A 20,837-nucleotide genomic window follows, 5' to 3' on the forward strand; every position below is an offset into this window, starting at 1 on the left:
CAGCAGCAATGTCTGTTTCATGAAGGAGATAAAATGATAGATGCATGCTCTCCAACTGCTCTGGTTTCCCAGTGTTAGTCTGAGCATGACATTCAAACTGTTCTGAGCTGGGAATTCCTATTGGACCCCTCATTAGACAAGCCCCTATTCTTGGAAGACCATTCTCATCTGGTGCTGGTACCTCCTCCACCAGTGGTAAATACCAAGTGCATCCTGACACCCTACTCCCTGCATTCTCTACCTACCTCTCTATTCCCTATCAAGCCTTCCCCTAAAACCTTGTGCTCCTCAGGAATCACTACCCCTAACTAATTTTGGGAAACCTATATAGGTCTCACATATTGCCAGTTTCTTCAGATGGTATTTATCATGTGCCCCTGTATAATATTTTGTTTTCCTAAAGTTTCTTAAAAACAAGATCTTCTTTCCCTTTAATAGTTCTCTGCATTCTCTTTTATCATTCAGCCCTGCAAACAAGCACCTAATGGCATTTACTGATCACTATGCTAATCCTTAACAGTTTAATTAAAGGCTTAAGCTACTTTCTTGCCCAGAATTCAAGTATGAATTTCTAGATTTCAATCATGTGCTAGTAAAAAGTGTTTTTTTTTGATGTTGCTGTTTTAAATTTGGTGTTTAAATTTAAAGACTATAAAAAGAATATAGGTAGGATATACTTTGTTTCACATACCACTCTTCTTCCATTCACTCAGTGTCTAAACAAACCAAGGACATGATGCACTAAAAGTCTATACAGTGCCAAGATTTGACGATGCACTTAAAACTGTCTCTAAAAACAAGGTGTACTTAAAAACATATCTACCATATTTTTAGCAAGGCCAACAAGCGCTAGTTAAATCTAACAGAGGGTAGAATGGCTAGGGAAAAAGCTTGCTAAACTTGTACTATTCAGAAATATTTTTGTTAATCAAAAATAATACATGATAAAGAAGCCTAGATTAGTAATGTGATGGCCCTATTTAAACATAATTCTTCAACAGTCCTCGTTTACTTCCAGCCAATATGAAATTCACATAGCTCTAACATGATCCAGGCAAAAGAAAGAGGAAACGGTAAATGATGTACCAACAGAGAGAGAGGAAAAAAAAGTAAAAGTCCATTGGTTTAAATCACTCCCTACCACACGAAGTAAAAGTAGAACTCTGGAGATTTCTAGTTTTAGGGAAATAAGTAAGAGAATGCAATTCAGGGAAAGTATGGCAGCTGCCAAAGAAAACAGAATAACCTTTTGCTTCCAAAGAGACTGATTAAAATTCATGTTCCTTCTTGCATTCAAGCTTCCTGCATGAGCTGAATGCAGAGAAAAATAAATGAACTACTACAAGACTCACAGTAACTATGGAAACATAAATTTGGAAAGTTAAATAATATATCCCTTCAATATCCCAAATTCAAGTTCAAAATCAAAGAAAGAAAAAAAATTTGTATCAGACTCTCTTTATCTGAGAGTAGGGCCTCAAAGTTTCCATGTTCTTTTAGTTTATTTCTGCTTTAGAAAATTTCCTACCCATATGGTTCTGTAAATAAGAAGAGACACACTAAAATACAAGTGAAAAACATGTGGGTTCCAATGAGAGCCTCTGAAGACAAACTATCAATTACATACACAACCATCAACAGAATGCATCAACTCTGTTTCACTTATGGCAGTGATTTTTTTTTTTTTTTTTTTTTTTTGGCATTCAGTGTGGTATGGCCATAGACGGCAGTGATGTATTTTCAAAGATTCAAATCAATTACCAAATCCTAGATACTTTCTACAATCTAGTCATTGCACTGCTCCTCAGGATGCACAGCATGACTCCCCTTGCCCATTCCTGTTCAGTCAGCTTGTCTCCTACAGCATTCACCACAAAGGATCTGTCAGAACTCAATGCCACTAAATGGCATAGTTAATTAATCAAAGAAACACAGATCCCTAATCTTGTCATGATGTACATGCTGTATCAATGACCAAAAACATGCTCTGCAGGAACTGGTGTCCACCTGACTTCATAAATTTGACAAAACAAATTTCTACAAAGGAATGTAACATCACTTCATTGGAGTAATTACTACCAGAAAAGAAGTACTGGAATAAAATGCTGATGTGTTTTCTAGAACTACCATCCTAATTTCTCTGATTTACTTCATGAAGTAGTAAGATACATTGCACCACTGAATATATCTCACTGAGATGACTCATGGAGGGCCAAATAAAGATATATTCTATTTATATTTTAAAACAAAGCAAAAATATTGTTTGATGTTTGTGTTTTTCATTGAGTGATAGTACAAAAACCAGAATAAATAAAATGGAAACCGTGGAAGGAGGGGTTGTCAGGGACCCATTTAAATGGAAGTGCTAATTTTTTCCAAATACCTTATCAGGCCACCACTGCAAATCTTCTCCTAGAGATACTGGACTTTGAACAGGTGTATTCTTCTTATCCAGGTTTGGCTCTCCTTCCTTGCTGGTAGAGCCCCTTTCATTATCAAATGAGGCTCCATCAAGCCACCTTCGTTCACGTAAACGTAAAACGGATTCACGTTCACGCAACAGCTCAGAGTCTCTCTCTAAGGGAAGAAGGAGAACTGGTATGCAATTGGGTCACACCAGTGGGATAAAAGTAAGCCACTCTCTAGTAAAGACCCTTCAGGATGCAACTAACAGCAGTTTATCTACTCATAAAAATTTATGTAAATGTATATCTAATAAGGCTGACATGCAACATTCAAAACATCAACCCTTTCAAGTGAATGTATGAAATTATAACCTAGTATTTTAAAAAATTAGAGGCAGGCTTTTCTATATTTCAACTACATGTTTTTAGAGTGGAACTGCTTTATTTTGAACTATATTTGTGTTTTTGTAAGGGTTTTAAGTTATTGGCTTTCATGAGAAATGCTTACTATGAACTCAATTTATGTATTAGAAAATATACACTCCTTATTTGTCTACTGGTAGGTTTAAAAAGCATATAAATTTAGAACTTCCACATGTTAGGCATATAAGCAAACTCAAAAAATGTACTCATAGAAAAAAAACTAAAAAGGCTAAACTATGAATCCATTTTTAAAAATCCAAGCCTCTATTTAGAGTAATTTTATAGAATGGATTTTTACAAATAAGTCTTATTTAAATTTTTTTGAGGAACCAAACAGGCTGTTTTTAAAAAAAAAAAAAAAAAAAAAAAAAATCTTTATAAAATGATTTCCTTACCAAAATGCTTCCTGTGGCTATTGGCCTACAAAAAAAAGCCAGTTTTTTTCCGAGTTGCTCATACATTGCTTTTTAAATAAAGTAACCAAAATAAACTTTCTAAGAGTAGGATAAATAAGGATTAGAATTACAATAACTGAACCATACAAAAATGCCATATATATAGGCCAAAAGTGGCCAAGTATTAGCTATTTCATATGGTTCAGACTAAAAGTAATGCCTACGTAGGACGAACATATGAAAAGAGACATTTGGCCAGGTGCGGTGGCTCATGCCTGTAATCCCAGCACTTTGGGAGGCCGAGGTGGGTGGATCACTTGAGTTCAGGAGTTCCAGACCAGCCTGACCAACATGGAGTAAACCCGTCTCTACTAAAAATACAAAATTAGCCAGGCGTGGCAGTGAATGCCTGTAATCCAAGTTACTTAGGAGGCTGAGGCAAGAAAATTGCTTAAACGGGGAGGCAGAGGTTGCAGTGAGCTGAGATCATGCCATTGCACTCCAGCCAAGGCAACAAGAGTGAAACTCCATCTCAAAAAAAAAAGTGGGGAGGGGAGGGGGGCGGGGAAGGGGGTATTTAAAGTAGTTATTTACATGGAATATTTGAAAATACATTACTTGATACATTTAAGGCAGTAAACTATACATTTATTTTTAAATTCATAAAGCTATTACATAGTGCATTCCATATATTAAAAGATCACCACAGATCTGTTATTTTAAAACTCTAAGTACTAAGTATATACAGCAAGCGCTTAACACAACACAGCATATTTTCCAGTTTAAAGATCAGTAAATACAGGTAATTTCTGTTATCTGAATCAAGTAGTTTTACCTTCTGGAAAGTAAAAATATTGACAACTATAATGTAAGCAAGCTATACACAAACATGTACAGAGAAAGGCAGGATTAATTATTTCAAAATCTTTCTAATCTCTACCATGTACTTTATCTTTTAAGGATTTCAAACTTTTGAAACTAACATTTTAGGTGGGGCACAGTGGCTCATGCCTGTAATCCCAGAACTTTGGGAGGCTGAAGCAGGTGGATCACCTGAGGTCAGGAGTTTGAGATCAGCCTGGCTAACATGGTGAAACCCTGTCTCTACTAAAAATACAAAACTTTGCTAGGCATTGTGGTAGGTGTCTGTAATTTCAGCTATTCAGGAGGCTGAGGCAGGAGAATCTCTTGAACCCAGGAGGTGGAGGCTGCAGTGAGCCAAGATAGCACCACTGCACTCCTTCCTGGGCAAGAGTGAGAATCCATCTCAAAAAAATAAAAAATAAAAAAGCATTTTAATAAACTAAACATTTCTATACATTTAATATTGATCCCAAACACATTCTAGTAAGTTTTTTCATATTTCAGTATTTTATCTAACCAGGATTTAAAATAAACAGATCACTTATTTTAAACAAATAAACTAGGACTTGTTTTCTGAATGCTGCATGTCACTGTGAAGTAGAATTCTGCTTTTAGTTCAGAATCCATATTCCTAATTCAAAATACAGTTAGGTAAAGTCATAGTCCTTCACAACAATTCCACAACGTAAATAAGATCAACTCTAAAATATTACTGTGGCTCTTCAAAATAAAAAATAATTAGTTTCAATGTCAAAATATCCATAAAAAACTAGTAATAACTGTAACATTAGAAGTTCAAATACCTAAGTAGATTCTACCAGTATCTTTCCATACTGCTAGCCTGTGATCAAAATAAATAAATGCAAAATTACCTCGAGATGAGCCTAGCCTGGAAAGCGATGAACGACGAAAAGAAGGGTAACCAAAATAGCTAATGTCTTCAGAAAACATGGCATCTGCATCAATAATGACACTTGGGTGGGCAGAATGAATGTCAGCATCAAGGAGAGACATAAGATCCTCTATAAACAGAAACAAACATCACTGAAGCATATATACAAAGAGCATCTGCAGGCTATTGAAAGATATCTGAAAATTAAAATACATTAAAACTACAAACTGACATCACCTGAGGAAAAACACAACAACCTATATTAACAAAGATTTTAATGAACATCAAATGCATAAATGTTGTCTGAGCTACTTACTACACAATCACAAGAAAAATAGATCACTCGTTAAGATACAACACTTGTGATATCACAGAGATAAGAGAGTCAAAATCTAAATGTAGTTCAGTTATTACATATTTTCAGTAATAAGGGCATCAAAAAACAATATTCTAGAGGCATGTGCCACACAGTTATAAAACTATGCAAATGCAACCATGTCTTTACTGGGAACAAGCACAAATCCACTAAGTGAAAATACTTCCTGATTTTTCCCTTAAAAGAAACTTTACAATCAAATCAAGCAGCTCTACGGTGAAAAATATCTACCACCTTGAAAAGAATACACAGAAGAGTCTATTGTAGTACGTTAAATTCCATTCCTCAGTCAAAAGAGCACTCCAGAAATGAGAAAAACATGACAGTGAACCACCAACCTCCAGGCAAATAAGATTCACTGGCTGTATCATCCCCATCATCTCCATCTTCGTCATCCCGGCTAAGTAAATTATTTACAGCAAGGTTCACATCAAGATTTGTTCGCTGAAGTTCTCGAATAATGACACTTCTGGATTTGCCTTGTAAAACAACTTGGGCCTGAAATAAAAAAAGAAGTGCTATGGTAATTTTCTTTTGATTAAATTCTTTATCAAAATCAGCTTTCTAGGACCAGGTATGGTGGCTCAAGCCTATAATTCCAGCACTTCAGTAGGCCAAGGCAGGCGGATCACCTGAGGTCAGCAGCTCAAGACCAACCTGGCCAACATGGCAAAACCCCGTCTCTACTAAAAAAATACAAAAATTACCACCAGCCACGGTGGCTGACACCTGTAATCCTACCACTTTGAGAGGCCAAGGCAGGCAGATCACGAGGTCAGGAGTTCAAGACAAGCCTAACAAGGTAAAACTCCATCTCTACTAAAAATACAAAGAAATACAAATAAATTAGCTGGGCATAGTGGCGTACACCTGTAATCCCAGATACTCAGGAAACTGAGGTAGGAGAATCACTTGAATCCAGGAGGCGAAGCTTGCAGCGAGCCGAGATCGCACCACTGCACTCCACCCTGGGCAACAGAGCGAGACTCCATCTCAAAAGAAAAAATAAAATAGCCAGGCATAGTGGTGTGTACCCATAATTCCAGCTACTCAGGAGGCTGAGGCACAAGAATCGCTTGAACTCAGGAGTTGGTCGTTGCAGTCAGCTGAAATCATGCCACTGTACTCCAGCCTGGGCGGCAGAGTGAGACTCCTTCTCAAAAAAAAAAAAAAAAAAAAAAAAAAAAATTCAGCTTCCCAGAAAAACCATATTTCCAAATTCATGATATGAGTCATGACTACAATCCACCATATTCAGTAAAACCTCACCTTGTCCTGTCATCTGACATTAAGTATTCTACAAGATACATACCTGTGAAATCAGCTCCTCTGGAATGACAGACGCTGGAATAACTGGTTGGGGCTGACTGCCCAAAAGACCAGACCCTCGATCCCGTCCTGTTCGAATAACTCGGGTCTGTCGGCGGGAATCTCGAGCTCCAGCTGACGACCTACCAGAGGATCCTCCACCGCTTCCGCCCACTCCAGAACTCCAGCGGCTACTAAATATTAAAGAATTTATAAAATTAGCATTTTAAACAATCATTCTGATTGCATGGGTCTCATTATTATTATTTTAAGCTAAGATAAAGTTATTTCTCTAACTGACGTAACATGTTATATAGTGTTTTAACAAAGAAAAGGTAACAGAACTGACCTTTAAAATAATAATAGTTTTGTTTTTCTTTTTTTAAAGAAATGGGCTCTTGCTATGTCGCCCAGGCTGGGGAGCAGTGGTTATTCACAAGTACAAACAAAATACACTACAGCCTAGAATACCTGGGCTGAAATGATCCTCCTGCCTCAGCCTCCTGAGTAGCTAGGGACTATAGGCATGCACCAGCATACCTGACAATCATCTCAATTTTTTTGTGTTTTTGAGATGAGGTCTTGCTATGTTGCCCAGGCTAATCTCAAAACTTCTGGGTTTAAGCAATCCTCCCAAATCAGCCTCCCGGCTAGCCGGGATTATCGGTATGTACTACCATGCCCAATCCAATATTTTAATGCTTAAATATAACTTTGCTTTTTATAAAGATAAACATCACACTTTTGCATCCTTAAAAATTATTATTTTTTTTTTGAGACAGGGTCTTACTCTGTCGCCTAGGCTGGAGTACAGTGGCATGATCTTGGCTCACTGCAACCTCTGCCTCCCAGGTTCATGTGATTCTCCCGCCTCAGCCTCCTGAGTAGCTGGGATTACAGGCGCACCACCACAGCCTGGCTAATTTTTGTATTTTTAGTAGAGACGGATTTTCACCATATTGGTCAGGCTAGTCTCGAACTCCCAACCTCAGGTGATTGGATCGCCTCAGACTCCCAAACTGCTGCGAAAAATAATTTCTTAAAGCCATGTACATGTTTCTAATCACAACTATAAAATAAACACATTTTACCTTTGCATGAGAGACCTATGAGACTTTACCAATGTTGTTACACAGAAAGTAAAATTCAGAGTTTAGAATTGAAGTGCTTCACATGAAACAGAACATTCATTTTGCTAAGACAGTATTGTATTAATATTCAGCACTATCAACCACCTTGTCCAAGAGAAAGCTGCTATTTAAATACGTTAATTTTTTCTTATAAGAAAAAAATTAGAAAGGGCATGACATCTACATCTTCACTTATTGCCCAAACATTAAGAAAATTCAAATCAAGTCATTTAGATAACCATAAAATGATTTGCCTTCTGCACTTAATCACATCTTAAAGAAAATGGTCACACAGCTTTTTCAATTAGGGTAGAATCTGTTCTCTTCAAAATGAATCTAATACTTGGAGATCATTTGACCTAGAGAGAGGTATTTTACTCTCAATTCCTAATATACTCACCTAAGGCTGAAACCTTCAAACTCCCAATGCAAACAGACTTCATTTCAATTTGATTTTCCAAACCGTTCCCCACTCTTAAAAAAGTTTGGAATATATTAACCAATAACAATTCTCAAATCAGTATACATCAAACTTCTGTGGTTTCTCCTCTTACTTCACTGGCAAAGCCCTATCTCTGGCTAAAAAAAAAAACTATTTAAATAGTTTCCTCAGTAAAATGAAAAAATAAACCTAGAAAAGCTGTTGTCATCCTTTTGTTCTGCACTTGCTGATGCACACTGCCAATTCACGTTTATGCAGTATCTGTATCTATAGCCTAAGAACTGCCCAAGATTACTTTGGAGAAAAGCAATATAGTGCATCCTCAAGGCTGCAGTATGAAACAGCATTTATTTCAGCTAATGAATGTCATGTTTAAATAACTATTCATATGCCAGATGAAAAACAAGGGGTTTCATTACGAGTACATTACATTAACAAGAAAAGGAAATTTAAAAAACACTCCAGGTTGGGCATGGTGGCTCACGCCTGTAATCCCAACACATTGGAAGGCCCAGGCAGGAGGATTAACTTGAGCCCAGAAGATCATGATAAGCCTAGGCAACGTGGCAAGATATCATCTCCACACAAAATAAAAAATTAGCCAGCCATGGTGGCACGAACCTGTAGTGCCAGCAGAGGCTGAAGTGGAAGAATGGCTTAAGTCCAGGAGGTGGAGGTTGCAGTGAGCAGTGATTGTGCCACTGCACTCCGGCCCTAGCTACAGAACAAGACTGTGTCAAAGAGATAAGACAAGAGGAAAAAAGGGGAGCGAAGAGGGGAGACAGAAGAGCAAAATGAGAAAGGTGACAGCAAGGGAAAGGGAGAGGAGAGGAGAAGAAGGAAAAGGAAAAGAAAACAAGTGGCCCTTACAGCAGCATCAAAAATAAAACACTTCAGAATAAAACCTAAGACTTATACACTGAAAACTAAAAAACGTTGCTGACAGAAATTTAAAGAAAACACAGATAAGGAAGATAGCTTGGGTTCATGAATTCAAAGACTGAATATTGCTAAGATGCCTATACTACCGAAAGCATTCAATACAATCCCTATCAAAATTTCAGTGGCTTTTCTTCTTTAACCAATAAAAAAATTGGCTTGGCATGGTGGCTCACATCTGTAATCCCAGCACTTTGGGAGGCCAAGGTGGGAGGATCGCTTAAGCCCAGGAGTTCCAGAACAGCCCTGGCAACACAGTGAGATCCTGTCTCTACAGAAAAAATCAAATCATTAGCCAGGCATGGTGGCACGTGCCTGTGGTCCCAGCTCCACCAGAGACTAAGGCAGGCAGAATGCTTCAGGCCTGTAGGTCAGGGCTTTGAGCCATCCATGCCTGTGCTACTGTACTCCAGGGTGACAGAGCAAAACCCTGTCTTTGGGAAAAAAAAAAAAAAAAAAAAAAAAAAATTGAAAACTTTGTCCTAAAAGTTCACATGGAATCTCAGGCAAGCCCAGATAGCCAAAACAGTTTTGAAAAAGAACTAAGTTGAAGGAGTCACACTTCACATTCACATTTCACGATTTCAAAGCTAAAGTATTCAAAACAGTGTGGTATGGGCATAATGACAAAAAGACCAATGAAACAAAATGGAACCCAGAAATAATATCTTAGGTGCTAAGACTATTCAAGGGGGAAAAAAATAGTCTCTTCAACAAGTGGAGCTGGGAAAACTGGATATCCACATGCAAAAGAATGAACAGGGATCTTTGTATTATACACAAAAACTAACTCAAAATGAATTAAAGACCTTAACCTAAGACCTAAAACTATAAAACTCCTATAAGAAAACATAAGGGAAAAGGTTCACGGACTTGGTGATTATTGCTTAGATATGACACCAAAGGAAAACAGGCAACAAAAGCAAAAATAAACAAATGGCACTACATCAAACTTTAAAACTTTGTGTAACAAAGGACACAATCAACAGACAACCTACAGAATGAGACAAAATATTTGCAAATCATATATCTGATAAGAGGATAACATCTAGAATATATAAATAACTCCTACAACTCAACCAAAAATAAATAAATAACCTGATTAAAATATAGGCAAAGGACTTGAAATGACTTGAAATAACATTTCTCCAAACATGATATATAAATGGCCAACAAGCATATGACAGGATGTTTAACATCATTAATAATCAGAGAAATCCAAACCAAACAACGATGAGATATCAATTGATACTGATTAGGACGGCTACTATCCAAAAAAAAAAAAAAAAAATTACAAGTGTTGCGAGTATATGCAGAAACTGGAACCCATGTGCACTGTTGATGGGATGGTAAAATGGCACAACCACTTTTGGAAAACAATATGGAGATTCCTCAAAACATTAAAAGTAGAACTATGATCCAGCTACTGCACTTCTGGTATATACTCAAAAGAACTGAAAGCAGGGTCTTAAAAACTTGCACACCCATGTTCAAAGCAGCATCATTCACAACAGTCAAGAGGTAGAAGCAACCCAAATGTTCAACAAAATGTGGTACATACATACAATAGAATATTATTCGGTGTTTAAAAGGAAAGAAATCCTCTCACATGTTATAACATGGATGAACTTTCAGAACATGAGAATAATATTCAGAACTGAAATAAGCCTGTCACCAAAAAACAAAACACAAAAAACAAATACTTAATGGTTCCACTTATATGAGGCATCTTAAGTAGAAATTCACAGAAACAAAGTAGAATTGGTGTCTGCCAGCTACTAGGGGGAGAGAAAAAAAGAATAGTAGTTATTTAACAAGGAGAGAGTTCCAACTTTACAAGATGAAAAAGTTCTAGAAAGCTGTTTCACAACAGTTTGGACATATTTAACACTACCAAACTGTATACTTAAAAATGGTTATAAGGGTAAATCTTACGGTTTTACAATTAAAATAATAACTTTTAAATCCATTTAAAAGTGAAGTTGTAAAGAAAGCACTACTCTAGAAAGTAGACATGTTTTCTTTTCAAGTTATATTAAGACAATTATGCATCAGAAAACAACACAGAACCAATGAAACATAGATAGGGAATAAAATCAACTACTAATCAACTACTTGTCCACCTGTAGTCCCAGCTACTTAAAAGGGTAAGCCAGGAGAATTGCCTGAGCCCAGGAATTTGAGGCTGCAGTGAGCTATGAACACACTACTACACTGAAGGCTGGGTGACAGAGTGAGACCCTGTCTCTAAAAAAAAATTTTTTTTAATTTTTTTTTTAATTAAAAATCAACTATTGGCCTGGACAGTGACTCACACCTGTAATCCTAGCACTTTGGGAGACTGAGGTGGGCAAAGCACTTTAGGTCAGGAGTTCGGGACCGCCCTGGCCAACATGGTGAAAACCCATCTCTACTAAAAATACAAAAAGTAGCCAGGCATAGTGGTGGGTGCCTGTAATCCCAGCTACCTGGGGAAGCTGAGGCAGGAAAATCACTTGAACCCAGGAGGCGGAGGTTGCAGTGAGCTGAGATCATGCCACTGCACTCCAGCCTGGGTGACAGAACAAGACTCCATCATAAAAAAAAAAAAAAAAACCAAAACACAAAAAAAACCCTCAACTATTAAATCAGCATTTATACTTTAAAGTTTCCTATGAGTTTTAAAAACTAAGTCTTTCAGGAAAAATTAATCTTCAGGCATTCAAGAGCTAAATACACAAATCATTTCAACGTGAAAACAGGAAAAATCACACTAAAGACTCTTAAAAAGATAAAATTATGATAACTATATATGCCAGTTTAAGTCTACTGGCTAAGCCTAATTATTAATTTCACTCAAAAATATCCCTGTTCAGACAATAAATTACATGGCCATCATAGATAAAAGACTCAATATTTTCACTAAGAAATACATCAAATACTCAATATTTTCACTAAGAAATACCATTTTTTTTCCACAAGCAAGTACTATTACAAGCCTGATGAGAAATAATATCCAAGTACATATCTGCTCCTGGGCAGATCTCACAGGCATCTCAAACTCAAATCTCCATGAGAGGTAGATAAGCTAAGTAAACAAGGGAAGCCAAGGTAACAAGGAAGAGAGACTATCTGCCTATCTAAAAACACTCAATTTCTTTTCTTTAAGTACTGCTGATTTAATCCATTACATCACCAGCAGCTGCCAGTTTACAATCTCTGCTACACAAGCCCTTGATTGAGTTTAAAGACAACTGTCAAAATCTCTCTCGGGTTTCTCCATTCACCTGTTACCACAGAGAATAACAGGTATTCCCACTCTGGCCTGCTGCGCAGTATTTTCTCCTATCAGAATCCAAACCACCTAACCAGTCTCCAAATCTCAGTCTCCCCTGAACATTCCTCTAACCAGCTCACTATCTATAAAGATTAATGTGTTAAACTAAGCATATGCTAATAGAGGTTTATTAGTGCTCACAAGACAGTACTGAAATCAGTTGATTCCTTTTATCTATAATTACTGTTTGAGATATAATTTTTAGTATTAAACTAAAAAATACTGGGAAAACCTTTTACTTTCTGTGGTATGCTTATCAAATTAATCCTACAATTTTGATACCTTCATATAGTTCTCAAGGTACACAGAATGACTCAAAATGAACTAAGATTTATATCTCACCTACTATGGAATTAGTTCACAGCCTGCAAGCTTAAAGCCCATGGGCCAAACCCTGTCCACATAGTTGGCTGGTTTAAAATGTGTAGGTATCATCAAAAACAAGGAAAAGTCTGAGAAACTGTCACAGTCAAGAGGAACCTAATGAGAAACGGTGACTAAATAAAATGTGGAATCCTGGATGGGATCTTAGAAGAGAAAACGGACATTACGAAAAACTAAGGAAATGTGAATAATCTATGGACAACTTTAGTATCAATATTCATTAATTGTAACAAATGTACCATACTAATACAAGATTTTAATAATCGTGGAAACTAGACATGGGGTACATGGGAACTCTCAGTACAATGTTTGAAAATTTTTGTCAATCTAGAACTGCAGGCTGGGCTCAAGCCTGTAATCCCAACACTTTCGGGGACTAAGGTGGGCAGATCTTGATCTCAGGAATTTAAGAACAGCCTGGGCAACCTGCCGAAACCCAGTCTCTATAAAAAAAATACAAACAATTAGCCAGGCATGGTGGCACATACCTGTAGTCCCAGCTACCTGGGAAGCTGAGGTAGAAGGATGGCTTGGGCCCAGGAGGTGGAGGTTGCAGTGAGCCAAAATCATGCCACTACATTTCAACTCAGGTGACAAGAGCCAGATCCTGTCTCTAAATAAATAAATAACCCTGTCCTAAATTTGTTTTTAAAATGTGAATACATATGTGTCCACACACACATTTGAATAATGTATGTAACTGTGTATATATGTATATTTATTTCCATGAAAATATCAATTAGTCCCAACATTTAAGATAAGAGATAGCACACAATCCAGATTTGCAGGTTTTCTTAGGACAAAATAAGCCGGGGAAGGGGCACAAGGATTTGAATTTGCCAACCATGGCCCCGTATTCTCCTGTAGCAAAAACCAGTTTACCAGCTGCCTCTTTTGGAAATGGGGAATCCAGTGTGTCAGAATCCTGCTACTTACTAACCATCTTACCCATCTGAAGGGGAGCTTCAACTATTTGCAAGTAAAATTATACATTTCAATTCATGTACTATTAGCTCAGATTAAACCCTAAAGGAATATGGTAGCTCAAATCAATGAAAAGCAGCTTATACCTATCATCATTGTTAAATGGTCACAAGTAGCAGAATAGGAACTTTCAATACTAACAGGTCCATTTTCACTTTATTATTTATTAAACACGAATAAACATCTTCTGTTTACCAAATAAATCTGGTGCTCTTACCCTTAAGCTGGTTTAAAATGAGTTTAACAAAACTACCTAGAAGATTTTTGAAATACCTTGGAGGATAAACTTAATTATTAAAGGGAGAAAAGAGTAGCAGCCAGAAATCTTTAGCACGCAAATCTGACAATTAGCAAAATCATTGAGAAAACAACAACAACAAAAAATTAACCAGTATGTATTCCTAAAAATAATCAGTCAAAATAAATGATCAATTCTCAATTATCCACGCTGGCTGGGCATGGTGGCTCATGCCTGTAATCTTAGCACTTTGGGAAGTTGAGGCAGGCAGAGTGCTTGAGGTCAGGAGTTCAAGATGAGCCTGAGCAACATGGCAAAACCCTGCTCTACTAAAAATACAAAACTTAGCAGGGTGTGGTAGGGCAGGCCTGTAGTCCCAGTTATTTGGGAGGCTGAGGTTGGAGGAACACTTGAGGCCAGGAAGTTGAGGCTGCAATGAGTCAAGATCACATTATTGCACTCCAGCCTGGGCAACAGAGGGAGACCCTAACTCTAAAAAAAAAATCCACGCTTAAAATAAACAGCACCGATGGCTGGGAACGGTGGCTCATGCCTGTAATCCCAGCACTTTGGGAGATGGAGGCAGGCGGATCACAAGGTCAGGAGCTCAAGACCAGCCTGGCCAACAATGGTGAAACCCCATCTCTACTAAAAGTACAATAATTAGCTGGGCATGGTGGCACATGCCTATAATCCCAGCTACTCAGGAGGCTGAGACAGGAGAATCGCTGGAACCCAGGTGACAGAAGTTGAAGTGAGCTGAGATCACAACACTGCACTTCAGCCTAGGGAACAGAGCAAGACTCCGTCTAAAAAAAAAAAAAAAGTACCAATAATCCCAAACTCTTTCAAATGTGGCTTTCAAAGAGACCACTCACTACTTGATCCAAGACAACTCCTAGCAGCAAACGTGAGCAGGCCTGGAAACTGCAAGATGGCAGTGGGGACCAAGGTCTCTGAGGTCAGTCTCTTATTGGATTATATTTGGCAAATTTGTGGTTTAAAGACTCCCCTTTGAGGACTCAAGATTTCCCTGTCCCAGATTCTCTAATACATGTTATAAGTTGCAAGCTTCTTTAAAGTTAAGTGTAATTAACACAGAAATTGAAAAAAACAGCACTGTACAAATCAAGGAAACACATTATAAAAGAAAATATGTGTGATTCGAAATGTGAAGTCTGACTCCTTCAACTTAGTTCTTTTTCAAAACTGTTTTGGCTATCTGGGATTGCCTGAGATTCCATGTGAACTTTTAGGACAAACTTTCCAAAAGAAAGGGTATTAGTGGACAACTGGGGAGATTTAAATGAAGTCTGTATATTAAGCAATGATCAATGTTAATTTCTTTGTTTTGATAATATGGTTATATAAAGGTAAAATGTTAATATATAGGAAAGCTCGGTACAACGTACGCAAAAATTCTTTGTGCTATTTTTGTAAACTTTTTTGAAGGTCAAATTATTTCAAAATGAAAAGTTAAATTTAAAAATAGAGTAGGCCAGGCACAGTGGCTCACACCTGTAATCCCAGTACTTTGGGGTGCCAAGGCGGGTGGATCATTCAAGGTCAGGAGCTCGAGACCAGCCAGGTCAACATGGCAAAACCCCATCTCTATAGTAAAAATACAAAATTTAGCTAGGCATGGTGGCATGCATCTGTAATCCCAGCTACTCGGGAGGCTGAGGAAGAAGAATTGCTTGAACCCAGGAGGCGGAGGTTGCAGTGACCCAAGATCATGCCACAGAACTCCAATGGCAATACTCCATCTCAAAAAATAAAAATAAAAAATAAAAAAATAAACAGAGTATGAGATTAGGAACAAATGCCAGTATATAAACTAATAAACAAAACCTGGGATCTGTAGACTTTTACTGTAAAGGACCAAATCATAAATAGTTTAGGCTTTGGGGCTAGTCTGTCCCAACTACTCATCTCTGCTGTTCTAGTACAAAGGCAGCCACAGATAGTAAGTATGGCTGTCTTTCAATCAAAACAAGGGTGGCTGGATTTGGCATGCATGCTACACTTTACCAATCCTTGAACTAAACAAAAAAAAAAGTTCGTCTTTAAGAAAGGTACTATTTGGCAATAACAGGTAGTAATTATTCTTAAATAAATATAATCAAAATTTTTCCTGTTTTATCACATGAAATAAAATTTCATTTGTTATTACATGCTACTTTCAGAATTCTTTTTTATACACTGTGTGCCTAGGACCATTAAAAGAGCATACATAACATTTTAGTAAAGACAAGTGCTTTATTTAGTATAGCTAAAGAGTATCCTCAACTAAATAACTTTCCTCACATTCCAAAATAAATTTAGTTCAGCATGAAAACACAAAAGCAAGAAAGTAATCATTTTGGGATTTCCGCCCCCCCCCCCCGGCCTTTTTTTTTTTTTTTTTTTGAGATAGGGTCTCTCATTCCCATTGCCCAGGATGATGTACACTGGCATTATGATGGCTCACTGCAGCCTCAACTTCCTGGGCTCAGGTGATCCTCCCACCTCAGCCTCCTGAGTAGCTAGGACTACAGGCATGTGCTACTGCATTGGGCTACTTTTTTGTATTTTTTGTAGAAATGGCATTTTGCCATGTTGCCCAGGCTGGTCTTAAACTCTGGGCAACAGAGTTTCTTAAACTCAATAAATCATCCACACACCTTGGCCTCCCGACGTGCTGACAGGTGTGAGCCACCACACCCAGGTCCAATTTTCAAATCTAACTTTTACTTTACATACCAATTTGTGGTATGTAGATAGGGAAAAACAAAAAACAAACAAACACAAAAAAAAAAACACTGCTTCTTCCTCCATTTAATTATATTTTGAAACTAGTTAAATTGTTTCTAGCTTTCTGTGATCTACCTTTGAACACATATCCTGACTGAAGTAGAATAATCTAATCATTAACTGGGTATTTACAGAAAATCTGGCCATTCAAGAATCAAGGTATAAAATGAATAAAAGCATCTGGCTTGAAATTTTTATACGGTTTCTTCAGTTTAACAGTATATAAACTTTAGATAAAAGTGGCTGGCTGCAATGGCTCCCAGGTGTAATCCCAAAACTCTGAGAGACCAAAGCAGGAGGATCACTTGAGACAAGGAGTTCAAGACCAGTCTGGGCAAAAGAGCAAGACCCTATCTCTACAAAAAATAATAAAATAAATAAGGTTTAACTACATGATTTACGAACTTCATTAAATTGATTCAGAAGGAACTACCAGATTTGGATGCCAGAAATAAATAAATGTTAGACTTTCTTTTACCCAAGAGTAAGTTGTAAGAGATAACCAAAGATAAAATCATTTAAAATTTTAAATGAAATAAATGGCAGGCCAGGTGTGGTGGCTCATGCCTGCAATCCCAGCACTTTGGGAGGCCAAGGCAGGTGGATCACTTGAGGTCAGGAGTTCAAGACCAGCCTGACCAACATGGAGAAACCCAGCTCTCTAAAAATACAAAATTAGTTGGGCGTGGTGGCACACGCCTGTAATTCCAGCTACTCGGAAAGCTGAGGCAGGAGAATCACTTGAACCCAGGAGGCGGAGGTTATGGTGAGCCGAGATCACGCCACCGCACTCCAGCCTGGGCAACAAGTGCAAGACGGATGGACGGAAGGAAAAAGAAATAAGTGGCATAAGTGACATTATAAACACATGTAAACAATATGCATATTTTTAAAAGGTCAAGAGCCCACATTAATTGTAATTAGCCTGTGTGGGCTGTTTTTATCATGGTGGCTCAACCTGCGCAATATGAGCTCCTGCCCAGTGTTCAGGAGAATTTTCCTACTTCATCACTAGATATAATATTGAAGATGATCATTCAGACTGAGAGTATTCACAGGTACAGACCATCTCCATAAGATGGTGCCTTCAACTGGCCACAACTTACCCCAAGGTGTTGCCTGCCAGCCTGCCCAGAGTCTCAGAACCTGAGAGAAACCACGGGGAATCGCTTGTCCTACCAGGCCTTGACGTCCTCCCTGCCCCCGAGTTGCTGTTCAACTTTGACCTGGGGGAAAACAAGAGGTAAATTTTTGAAGACCAATATTTTTAAAATCCTTGTTATTTCAAATTGCATTGCTTAATTTGGAAATGATCTATAAAATGATTTCAGTTAAAGGTAGACTTGACTTGGTACCTACCAAACATGTAATATCATTCTTCTGGTAACCTGTTTCTGTTAAGTGATTACTGGCTTCCCTGCTACTTTTAATGTTACTGCTTTGGCTATGAATCATTGCTTGCATAAAAATTAAAATCAAACTGGAAAGTAATAGTTTCACTCTGTTTTGAAAGCATCTAATGCTGGGCGAGGTGGCTCATGCCTGTAATCCCAGCACTTTGGGTGGCCAAGGAGGGTGGATCACCTGAGGTCAGGAGCTCAAGACCAGCCTGGTCAACATGGTGAAACCCTATATCTACTAAATATACAAAAATTAGCTGGGTATGGTGGCGGGCACCTGTGATCCCAGCCAATCAGGAGGCTGAGACAGGAGAATCACTTGAACCCAGGAGGTGGAGGTTGCGGTGAGCCGATATCACGCCATTGCACTCCAGTCTGGGTAACGAGCGAAACTCCGTCTCAAAAAATAAAATAAAATAAAATCATCTAATTTTCTGTGATGCTTTAGGTTGAGGGTTACCAAAATCAAAACACAAGTTTAATACCTAAGAGCTAAATACGTATTAAATAGAAAGGACATAATATCTTACCCATCATTATTATCAGGTTTACCCAATTCCAATCTGTCTGGCTGTACTGAAAAACCAATCCTGCAAACTCTACCATCCTAAAAGCAAAGAAAAGAGAAGAAATTCTCCAAGTAAAAATGTGCATCAAAATTTGAATTTATTCAATCAACAGATTCTGTGCCCATCACTGTCAATTCAGAAGAAAATAAACTCCCTTCCAAAAGGTGCTCACACCTGAGTTAGGGAAATATACGACACATACACCATCAAGAAACCAGCAGAAACTAATTTACAACATCTTAATCTGACAAAATTCAGAGTAAGAAAATGACTGGATTTGGGAGACTCCCCCATTCTGTTACTAATTAGTTTCATGCTCTGGCAAATCATGTAAACTTTCTCTGGGTCAGAGGAGGACACAGAACTGGGAGATCTTCGAAATGAGTAACTGCTATTTTCCTGGGATAATGGAAGAAATACAATGAAGTATAATTCTATTTTAACTGTTTATTTTTCATTTCTCTATCTTAGAGTGAATAATTTACCTCAAGAAGAAAGGCAGCATGATTTGGTCCCACCACACACTGTTTAATAGTAGCCTGTTCCAATACATTTAAAGGGGGGTGGCTGGGAGATTTAAAAAAAAAAAAAAAAAGAAAGAAAGAAAGAAAAAGTAAGTAAAATTATTTTTTAAATGGTAAATACGTCATTAAGTTTATTCTTAAATTCAATTATACAAAAATAGTTGGCAAAACCTCTTTTAAACTAATATTTATTTTAAAGCAATAATTGAAAAATAGTATCTCCATAATCATTTATAGTATCTCCTTGTATGCCAGATTTAAAAAAAAAAAAAAAAAAAAAAAAAAAAAAAAAGTATAAATGCAATCTATAATTCAAGTAAGCCTAACTCAAAAAGGTTAAAAGATTCTTAGTCTAATAATCACATTAATCTTAATCACATCAAGCTACCACCTAAATATGAGTTTTTTCTTAATAAAGAAAAATCGTGCCGGGCACGGTGGCTCAAGCCTGTAATCGCAGCACTTTGGGAGGCCGAGGCGGGTGGATCACGAGGTCAAGAGATCGAGACCATCCTGGCCAACAAGGTGAAACCCCGTCTCTACTAAAAATACAAAAATTAGCTGGGCATGATGGTGCGTGCCTGTAGTCCCAGCTACTCAGGAGGCTGAGGCCGGAGAATTGCTTGAACCCAGGAGGCGGAGGTTGCGGTGAGCCGAGATCGTGCCATTGCACTCCAGTCTGGGCAACAACAGCGAAACTCCGTCTCAAAAAATAAAAAAATAAAAAAAAAATCGTTCTTTGTCAGAAGATTTAAAATATTTTAATTCTTACCTGTTCAAATTATATTTGTTCAGCTTCTCAGAAACTTCCCGTAACCTTTAAAACAAAACAAAACATTAACAAACAACATGTATAGATCTTTTGTAAACAAAATAATTCTGACAGGTACTTGTACCATTATGTTGGTAATTTCCAATAGTAGTACACAAAACAATTGCTATGGTAAGAATGTTTTTCATCTTCTTTCATTTTTGTCCCAAAAAGATCACAAACAGACTCTGCGATTCCCTTCCCTCACCCCTGCCCTCCATTTGCAACCTCAAGTAACAATAACAATCGTACTAATCCCATTTTCCCAGTAATCCCAGGTGAGAAAACTGAAGCTTCTAGAGTTTATAGAAAAGGTAGCAGTAAAGCTGGTACCTGAACCAATGCCCAGCCAAAGGCTCATCTGTTTAAAAACAAAACAAGAAAAAAAAAAAAAAACTGTTATCCATGCCAAGAGATTCTTGAGTGCACATGGATACCATGAAATGAAAATAGAAAGCCGAATTGACTTAAGGCACCATCTCAATTTCTGGAACGGTCTTATAACCGAAAACTGAATAAACCACAACATCAATGTCTTTATCTATATAAAGTAAGGATAACACTCACTTTTAATAGCATTTAAAACAGTATTGAACAGGTTTTTTAAAATCTGAAAGGGCTACATAACAAAGATATATTAACTT

General features: G+C 37.6%; 1 protein-coding gene across 7 annotated transcripts in view; it reads right to left on the bottom strand.

Moving 5' to 3' along the window:
• UBR5 (ubiquitin protein ligase E3 component n-recognin 5) overlaps nt 1-20,837 on the bottom strand; it is a 151,369-nt gene that overhangs the window by 82,541 nt on the left and 47,991 nt on the right. For 5 of the 7 annotated variants that reach the window (XR_004260795.1, XM_032251304.1, XM_032251303.1 and 2 more), the window contains exons 2-9: nt 20,155-20,199; nt 19,344-19,425; nt 18,820-18,896; nt 17,996-18,115; nt 6,668-6,857; nt 5,694-5,853; nt 4,960-5,109; nt 2,384-2,595 (exon numbers count right to left, since the gene is read on the bottom strand). Coding sequence is in view for 6 of the 7 variants with exons in the window: in XM_032251304.1 (XP_032107195.1) it covers nt 2,384-2,595; nt 4,960-5,109; nt 5,694-5,853; nt 6,668-6,857; nt 17,996-18,115; nt 18,820-18,896; nt 19,344-19,425; nt 20,155-20,199 (1,036 nt within the window). In the remaining variant the exon portion in view is untranslated. The remainder of the gene's footprint in view (nt 1-2,383; nt 2,596-4,959; nt 5,110-5,693; nt 5,854-6,667; nt 6,858-17,995; nt 18,116-18,819; nt 18,897-19,343; nt 19,426-20,154; nt 20,200-20,837) is intronic. The other 2 variants (XM_032251307.1, XM_032251305.1) reach the window with 1 other exon arrangement.

The sequence above is a fragment of the Sapajus apella genome, unplaced genomic scaffold (genome assembly GCF_009761245.1).
Source record: "Sapajus apella isolate SASKATOON/1434 unplaced genomic scaffold, GSC_monkey_1.0 scaffold3, whole genome shotgun sequence".
Lineage (NCBI taxonomy): Eukaryota > Metazoa > Chordata > Mammalia > Primates > Cebidae > Sapajus > Sapajus apella.